Here is a 9,854-nt window from a genome sequence, read left to right as displayed (position 1 = left end):
TATCTGGACTGCAGGTACGTGGAGCAGACGGCCTTGGAGACGTGGCTGGCTGAGCCGAAGTCTATGACCTTGACCGGTACGGTTGCCTGGACGGGTCCACCAGCATGATGTTCTCCGGCTTCAGGTCGGCGTGGATCAGGCCCAGGCTCTTCAGCTTCATCAGAGCCGTGGCCACCTGCTGCAGCACGGGCCTGATGTACTTGAGGGGCAGCGGGCTGAACTTGTTCTGCTTGAGGAAGTCGTACAGGTTCTGCTCCAGCATCTCGAACACCAGGCACGTGTGGTTCTTGTGCTGGAAGCACTCGTAGGCCCTCACAAAGTTGTAGTCGTCGGCGCTCTCCGTGCTGAGGCGCGCCAGGATGCTGACCTCGATCTGGCCCTGGCGAGCGTACGACGGGTGGTTCTTCAGGATCTTGATGGCCACGATCTCGTTGGTGCCCCTCTTCCAGCACTTCACCACCTGCCCGAAGGTCCCCCGTCCCAGGAACTCCAGCACCTCGTAGGTGTTGGTCATGGAGCAGAGGACCTCATGCTGCACCAGCTGGTAGTCGCCCTCGTTGTTGGAGCCGCTGTTCTTGGACGTGGCCGTGGAGGTGGCGGTGGCCACCGTGGTGGTGGTGGTGGCCGCCGCGGCCCCGCTGGCCGCTCCGTTCTGATCATCGGCGGGTCCGTGCTCCTCGATGATCTGCACGCTGCTGTTGTCGAGCTCTTCACTCTTCCGCTTAAGCCCGCATCGCTGGTAGGTGTCCAGGAGGCTGACCGTGCTGCGGCGCGTCAGGTTGTGAACGCCGAGCCCACCGCCCACACCGCCACCACCGCTGCTGTTGCTGCTGCTGCTACCACCACCCCCGCTGCCCAACAACAGAGACCCCACGGCCCCGGAGGTGCTGCTGGCCGAGGCCACTACGATGTGGCCCAAGCTGGCCGGGAAGATGAGCGTCTGCTCGTACGGCACGACGGTGGAGCTGGCCACCTGTAGGGTGCCGCTGATGGCCGACGCGTTCTTGCTGCTGTTGTGGCTGTAGACTTTGCTGTGCGTGCCGTACCCTGTCATGTCCCAGTTACAACTGGGCTCCACCTTCAGTTTCTTCACGCTAAAGAAGGCACTTGACTGGAGAGTGTGAGGGGAAAAGACTTGCACTTGCGAGGCCATACCTGCGAGGGGAGGGGGGCGGGGGGAGGAGCGGAGGAGACAGGGAGAGAAAGTGAGAGGTTAGGAATGTGAGACAGCGTTTGAAACACGAGCGGCGGGCAGAGGCTTTAAATAAAGACAGCTTGGGTCGGGGCAGGTCATTACAACACGACACATCGGCCTCTGATTTCTTCAGAACGGTAGGGTAATGTCGGAATAAGGCATAATTTTCTCTTCATTTGTCGGCTCGGAGCTGAAATCTGTTTACGCTTCCACATTACTTATGTATTATGTTGTTCCCTGTTGTGTAAAGGAACTTGTGATACTGGGGGGAAATATGCTAATTACATATTAACGAATTGTTTGTCTTGCGTTTTATAAATGTAACGAGGTCAGAGTCGTTATGCTATGATTGGAAAAAAACAACAATATTAGAATGGAAATGTTTATGAAGGAGACAAGGAGGCTGAGCTTGAGTGCTTGTGTAAAGCGTTGATGCAGGGAAAGGAAATGCCATTTCCCCACTCGCCTCCATCTCAATGTAAACAGGCAGAGCGAAGGCTAAAAGGAGGCCCTTTTTCGCCCTAAGGAGCCGGATATATAGAGATATCGGAGCAAAACAGGATTGTACACAACAAGATAAGGCCCACGGAAAGTCTCAAGGTACGATCGCAGTTTCCGACCGAAAAGTAAAAATAAGAAACCCAGCGCCCTTTGGATTTGCTGGTGCACGACATTCACTTGAAGGAAGGAGGTGGATAAGAAAACATCGTCTGACTAACGAAGGGAACAAGAGAGGAGGGTGTTTTGAACTCCCTCTCAACCTCAGATCATGAACACAACAAAACAAAAGCAAAACTGCAGCGAAGATTCTGCTCTGAACTCCTGGGAACAAGCTGCCACGGAATAAGCAAAGCTTCTCCAAGCAAACAACTGCCCGAAAATAGTCCCTTTCTCTCTCTCTCTCTCTCTCTCTCTCTCTCTCTCTCTCTCTCTCTCTCTCTCTCTCTCTCTCTCTCTCTCTCTCTCTCAACTCTCTCACTCTCTCTCTCTATCTCTCTCTCTCACGCTCTCTCTCTCACTCTCGCTCTCTCTCTCTCTCTCTTGCTCTCTAAAGCAGGCTTGTTTGTAGCACTGAAGTGATTATTACCGCGCATGGCGGATTACACAGGGACTCGCAGTAATGTTATGTTTAAAAGAGTTTCCAGGGGAACCTGAATTAGTTCACCACTAACAAACTAAAAGGTTCCACCTGTTCACAACTGTCGCACACAGAAACGTAGGCCGTCGGTCAAACACAATCGAGATTGCAGACAATAACAGGAGACGTGAAATAATACGACTGTGCCATTTATTTTTAGAAAAGTTCTGCTGCTAAAGTCTAATTGGTGCTTTTGTCTGTGTTAAAAGACAAACGAGATAGTCTGTGAAAAGGAAAGGCCTGGTCCGAGATAATAAGGGGACCATTTCCCTTCTAGGTTGGAGGACTTCCATAATTCTGGGTCTATTCTGTGGACAGAAAGCAGAGAGAAGGGATCAGGCCTAGTCACTCTGACATTATTACCCCCATGAGTGCTGATGATGATTAATTCAGTAGGAAACTGGCAGCCCTCCACTACACTTAGCTTCATTTGTATCCCTCTCCCTTTTACCCGGCTACTCTCCTCTCTCCTCTCTCCTCTCTCCTCTCTCCTCTCTCCTCTCTCCTCTCTCTCTCTCCTCTCACCTCTCTCCTCTCTCCTCTCACCTCTCTCCTCTCTCCTCACTCCTCTCTCCTCTATCTATTCTCTCTCCTCTCTCCTCTATCTATTCTCTCTCCTCTATCTATTCTCTCTCCTCTCACCTCTATCTATTCTATCTCCTCTCTCCTCTATTCTCTCTCCTCTATCTCCTCTCTCCTCTATCTATTCTCTCTCCTCTCTCTGGGATTTTGCCCCACCCCCCCCCCCCCCCCCCATCCCCTCCCCCCTCCGGATGTGTCCTTTGGCCTGGCCCCACTAAATGTCCCTGGTCATCTGGTCTTAGCCCTAATGCTCCAGGATTGTAGCTGCACTGCACTTTAATGGGGCTTGGTGGAGTATAGGCTCTAGTGTAGCAATTCCATGCTTTCCTCCAGTAAGCCTCAATTCTGATGTGTTCAATTGATCGGTATTGATTGGTATCGGCTATATCAAGCCCGATCAAATCCCGATCCTTTTTTGTAAAAAGATTAATGAAAGCTATTAATGATCTCCTCCAGATATATTTTAAACCCTCAACAATATTCTATATTGAATAACGTTGTATGTGGTTTTCCACCAAATAAACTGCTGTAAATGTCTTAGCAGTGTCTCTACACCGTTACCCTCTTTGAGAACGCAAGGATCTATCAATATGCAAATTGGCACCCATTGATATTTACCAGGAATTCCAAGTCGGCAACTTATATTGGACCATGGAGAAGTTCAGCCTGACATCAAACATGCAACTCAGATTTCAGGGAAGTACAGAGAAGCTCTCCCTCTCCAGGGAAATAATGTGAAAAGGGCACTCTGGTGGTGACAAGTTCTGCACAAATAACAATCTGTATAGTCAAAGGCATGCCTCCAAGAAGCCATAAAGGGGAAACCATAAAAAAAAAATCTTTTTTACTAATTTATAAATACAAATATTGGGATTTGATATTGGCAGATACTCAATTAAATACTAAATTACTATTAAAAATAGTTTGTGTACCCATATTATGTCCTATGGGTGGTCATCAAAGAAGAATGAATGAAAACCTTTATTTAAAATGGACACCACAGCTACATTGGACCAGTCACAGTGGACAGACCAGATGTGTTGTTTGCATGTTTATAGCACAAGTGCTAGTTTTCAACACCAGTCCATTCAGGCAAATAGTTACCAGAACAAGAGTCCATGGTCAAAACAACAAAACCAGTCCACGTCTTCTACACATGTGAGCACTGCTGCTTTGAATTCAGCCATACTTTGAGTCCTCTGTTGATGGTCTGGTATGTCTTGTCAGAGCAAGGTCTCTCTACACAGAAAAGTCAGGTCTTGATAACGGGGACTAACAAGACTAACTAGATATGACCCCTATCTCTTTGAATCGGAGTCATCTGTGTCTAACAAACTGTCACAAATATCATTCTTTTTTTGTGTCATATTTGGAGCCACTGGCAAATTACACAAAATTGTTAATTTGTTAAAAAATGACAGGTTTGTGATACAAAATGTATGCGCATGCGCCATCTACTGGTTTCTGCCCACAGTGTCCTTGGTTACCATGGCAACCACCTTTTGGCAGAGATCAGTATTTATTTTAAACCTCTTTAAAACTTACATGGCACCTCAAAATGCGGTAGATATATAGCTTTACTCAACATAAGATCACATCACATTTGAATTATTTTCTCTTAGTAGTGTTGCCGCCGCCGTCCATCTTTAGCGTTACGGAGCTTCCTCCATCTCCTCATTACATAGAGTGTCTCTGGTCAGAAGGAAGGTAATGAAGAACGTCCGCTGGGCTATTAGGGGCAAGGGCCTCTGCTAATCACATAAGCCCCCGAAGGCCAGATGTCACTCCTTGGATTACCAATGCCTGTGCCTCGACTTTAACGCTAAAAATAATTTTGAAGGATGGTCGTCAGTGTGACTGAGACCCTGACAGAATAATCAGAGGGACGGATGGACAGAAGGATGGATTGGATGGATGGATGAGAGAGAGAGAGAGAGAGAGAGAGAGAGAGAGAGAGAGAGAGACAGAGAGAGACACAGAGACAGAGAGACAGAGAGAGAGTACTGACCCTCTCCTCTTCTAGAACATTCCAGGATTACATATCTGCCAGGATGGTTATGGATGACCAGCGAGGCTTCTACAAGGCCGTGACCAGGGCTAACTGCTCTTTCCACTGACCGCCATGTGAAATGCCTCCCCGATGCTGATGCCGTAGTCATTCATTCACGTCCTTGTCAGCTATAGCGCCGTGGTCACACGGTTCACTTGACCTTGCCTGCGCGGTGCAATGAACTGAGGGTAACAACAGTACATTCCCCCCCTACATCGGGTATGTCGGAGAGCGCTGAAATATAGCCTCTAGCTGCTCTTTGGCAATACGGAAGAAACGCGGGGAATTCATCCTTGACTCACTTAAGGGAAATTCTTCCAGAGGCTGGGAAGGAAGTCGGCTTAGCGCGAAACCGAAAGGGGCCTTGGCGCGGAGAGCAGCACACAGTCCGACGCAGCCGGCGGAGGGGAACAACAACGCACATTTAATTAAATGGACAAATAGTGCAAGCAAGGTCAAAACGGCTGGAATGTTATCTCATGACAACAACACGCAGGCAACAATGTGCCCCAATTGTAATTTATTGGAGAGCCACTCTTGAATCACTCAGTCCCGGCTATAAGTTCAAAAAGTATTTACGAGTCTGGAGAGTCTGAACAACAACAACAACAACAACAGAAACGGCTTCGCTGTTCATCACAAACAACGCTTTAAAAAGGCCTTCCTGTTGAAAAAAAAAACTGCTCTCTTGAAGTTAATTTGAATTTCTGAACTCCGTGCCAGGCATAAAGAGAGAAAAAACACTGCAAGAGACCCATTGTTCCACATTTTACAATGTTTGGAATGCCTTCAGTAGCCATGGCCTTCCATTTAGCATACCTTGAGGAGGAGCGCTGCGCGTCCCGCACACACTACAATTAAACAGACCAGAAGGGCATTTTCCACGGCTCGGAACCAGCATGTTGAAATGGTAATAGTCAATGTTTTCAGGGAGATTACTCCTCTGTCAGGGGTTTGTTAATCTTTTTTTGGGGAGGATCAGGCCTGTTATGCAGGCAGGAGAGGGGGAGGGGGGAGGGAGGGAGGGAGGGGAGAGGAGAGGAGAGGAGGGATGTGGGATGAAAAGGGGGGGGGGGGCAGCAGCAAGTGGCCCTCACATTCTGGCCAGTAACCTGCTTCTGTTTGCTTTTTTTTTCCCTTCTTTTTAATAAAGTCTCTATACAGAGTCTGCTGACAACATGGCAGAAAGGAATGATGTGGACAACAACAAAGCTGACAAGCCCCTTCGTAACACATTGGTAATTACAGCTCCGTGAAATGATGTAGATGGAAAAAAGAACCATACCTTGTCTTATAGGGAACTGCTTACCTTATCGTTTCATTGAGCTGTAATTAACACAAAACAAGGATTCAACGTCCTCGATCACACTATATTCAGACTTGTTTACTCTCGGTAACTGTCAAACTAAACCAATGTGTGTTTAGTTTTAACTAAAGCAATGAGTTTTTGGATGTGTGTGAGAGATTATGCACAAAATAAATCAGCATTGTTTTTTGGTGAAGTGCACTTTTAAATACATATCCCTGCAGCAGGCTGGTACACATACACATGGAGGTATGGTTTTAAATTCAAATAGCTGCAGCAACACATGAAGGTATGGTTTTAAATACATATACCTGCAGCAGGCTGATACATATACACATAAAGGTATGATTTTAAATACATAATACTGCAGCAGGCTGGTACACATACACATGAATGTATGGGGGGTAAGTGAACTGTTGCCTCAACTACAATGAATACAATGATCAGTGAGCATATTATGTACATATGATAAACCCACATCCTGCCCATGTCCTATACTATAATGGCAGACACAAGGCCTCAGCTGTCAAGACAGGAGTCTGTTCGGGGACAGTGTTCAGGTATAACTGGTTGCTATCTTTGTCCTCAGTATGCTGTTAACAGATCCGTTTCCTGCACCTTAAAGGAGAACACCGACCAAATCAAGAATTCCAATATGTTATTTGTCATGGCCTAGGAAGGTTTAATCAATAGTTGTGAACATGAGCTACTCTTCTCCCAAAGCCAGAAACCAGAGAAGGAAGACTCAACCTTGTGATGTCATCAGGTATGAAGTCTGTTCCATAGACTATGAATGGGAGAGTGATTTTATGGACCCACAGAATGTTTCTTTTGTTTTGTATACCCAAATGAGCTTTATTCTATAGTAGTGTTCTCAGTTCTGAAACAGGAAATGTACCCGTATACTCAGAACATTCCCCTGGGTGTCTCTCAGTGTGTCACCATTACCATCTCTCCCAATGCATTGTCTATGGAGCAGCTTCAGACGTTATACCAGATGACACATTTGAGTTTTAACACTCTAGTTTTGGGATTTGGAAGAGAGTTGTTAAAGTTCACTCATATTTTTGGATTATATTTAGACCATAGGAATAAACTAAATTAATTCTGAAATTGGGTGTAGTTCCCCAAGGGGAGACGATAGGGGGCGGTATTTTCCCAATGGAGCTCAGAGAGAGTTTGCAGTGGTAACGTGAGGCTAGATTGATGAAATATGAATTCAAATAATAAAAAAAAACGAGATCTCTCGTCATTGGCACTGAACGGTCGGCATGAACAAACGAGATAGCTCGTCGTTGGCACTCAAAGTGTTAACACATGAGAAATCTCGTTGTTGGCCGCTATGCGTTCAGTGCCAATGACAAGAAATCTCGTTATTTAATCGTTATTTCTTTTATTAGCGATATCCATTCATTTTTCATCAATCCAGCCTCACGTTATCATTGGGACTGTCTATGAGCTCGAAAAGGACAAATACCGCCCCCTATCGTCTCCCGGATGGTATTGCACCCATTGGAATGGACTCAATGAAAATGCATGTGAAAAGAAAACTCCGGATTCCACATTTTACTTCTCAGGCATGTAACCGGAGACTATTGCATTCATTGGGGCAACCAAAAGCAGCGTGGATTATCTGTTTCGAGGTCTAATGTTGGATCAATAAACGCGATCGATATTTGGAATGGCGATCAGGAATTGGAATAATCTTTTTGCAGAACATCTGATCTGAGGTAAGGAATCTATTTTACCAGTTTTGTGGTAATCGGTAGGGATGGGTACCGTTCACATTTGAACCAATACGGTACCGGTACCTGTAAATCGATACCGGTACCCAACGGTACCTTTTTTCGGTACTTTAGTCTCTAAAAATGTAATCTACCTACCTCAGTTGTGAGAAAAAAATCCAAACTTCAAATAACTACACTTTCGACCGTTTTCGGCTTGCCATTGCCCCGACTGCTTTGTTGTTGAATCAAGTCAAATCCTAGGTAAGCGTATATTGTGCGTGTGAACGTTGAAATAATATATATATATTTATTTTTAATTTTTTAATCGGTATCTCACGTGAATCGATACTCTGTAGTTCCCGACGTGTTTCGGTAAGTACCTTTAAAAGTACCGAATTCGGTACCCATCCCTAGTAATCGGATGTTTTTTTCACATATTTCACAACGTGTCTGTGTGTGTGTGCATGTATGACGTTAGCGCTGACCAGGTCATAGATAATCGATTTTTCAGCCCGCTTCTCTAGCGTGCATAAGTACACATATACTATCGATAATCTAGCGTTTATTTGAAAACTATTCATAAATCAGCCGGAAAATGACAACGTGTTGTGTGTATTCCACTAAAGGGCGATTCCTGCGGAATATTTATTTTCTAGAAATGTCCAAAACTATACTCATATTCAAAACGGTATAAAACGGAAATGTACAGATGAAAAAACTATCCGTTTCATACATGTTGACTGCAAGCAAGTCATTGATAAGCGACGGGCGTATTAGACACATAGCCAATTTAAGATATAGTTTATGCGTTCACAAATGTGCTCGTCCTCCCATTGAATAAAGCGCTGGTACTCAAGCGATAAATAGCCCACCCCATGCTGGCAATCAAAGTGTTAAAGGTGGTAGATAAAAAGCAGAACACTCAAACAACCAGGAGCAGAAATGGCTGAAAATGTAGGCGACCCCTACATGCTCCCAGGCCAGGGACCCCTACACGCCACCAGGCCAGGGACCCCTGCACACGCTCCCAGACCAGAGACCTACACGCCACCAGGCCAGGGACCCCTACAGACTCCCAGGCCAGGAACCCCTGCACACGCTGCCAGGCCAGACCCCTACACGCTCCCAGACCAGAGACCCCTACACGCTCCCAGGCCAGACACCTACACGCTGCCAGGCCAGACCCCTACACGCTCCCAGGCCAGAGACCCCTACACGCTCCCAGGCCAGACACCTACACGCTCCCAGGCCAGACCCCTACACGCTCCCAGACCAGAGACCCCTACACGCTCCCAGGCCAGACACCTACACGCTCCCAGGCCAGACACCTACACGCTCCCAGACCAGAGACCCCTACACGCTCCCAGGCCAGACACCTACACGCTCCCAGGCCAGACACCTACACGCTCCCAGACCAGAGACCCCTACACGCTCCCAGGCCAGACACCTACACGCTCCCAGGCCAGACACCTACACGCTCCCAGACCAGAGACCCCTACACGCTCCCAGGCCAGACACCTACACGCTCCCAGGCCAGAGACCCCTACACGCTCCCAGGCCAGACACCTACACGCCACCAGGCCAGGGACCCCTACACACTCCCAGGCCAGGGACCCCTACACACTGCCAGGGACCCCTACATGCTGCTTCCAGGCCAGGGACCCCTACACGTTTCCAGGCCAGACCCCTACACGCTCCCAGGCCAGACCCCTACATGCTCCCAGGCCAGACCCCTACACGTTTCCAGGCCAGACCCCTACACGCTCCCAGGCCAGACCCCTACACGTTCCCAGGCCAGACCACTACACGTTGGTCAGACCCCTACACGTTCCCAGGCCAGACCCCTACACGCTCCC

The 9,854-nt window shown here is 47.5% G+C and overlaps 1 protein-coding gene across 1 annotated transcript in view; it reads right to left on the bottom strand.

Annotated features, from left to right (window-relative positions):
* hipk2 (homeodomain interacting protein kinase 2) overlaps nt 1-9,854 on the bottom strand; it is a 61,233-nt gene that overhangs the window by 21,818 nt on the left and 29,561 nt on the right. The window contains 2 exon segments of the mRNA XM_084335156.1: nt 3-73; nt 76-1,155. Coding sequence (XP_084191282.1) covers nt 3-73; nt 76-1,155 — 1,151 coding nt within the window.

This window comes from Notolepis coatsorum (genome assembly GCF_963971535.1).
Source record: "Notolepis coatsorum genome assembly, chromosome: 18".
NCBI classification, from domain to species: Eukaryota; Metazoa; Chordata; class Actinopteri; order Aulopiformes; family Paralepididae; genus Notolepis; species Notolepis coatsorum.
This window is presented reverse-complemented; position numbering and strand designations above follow the sequence as displayed.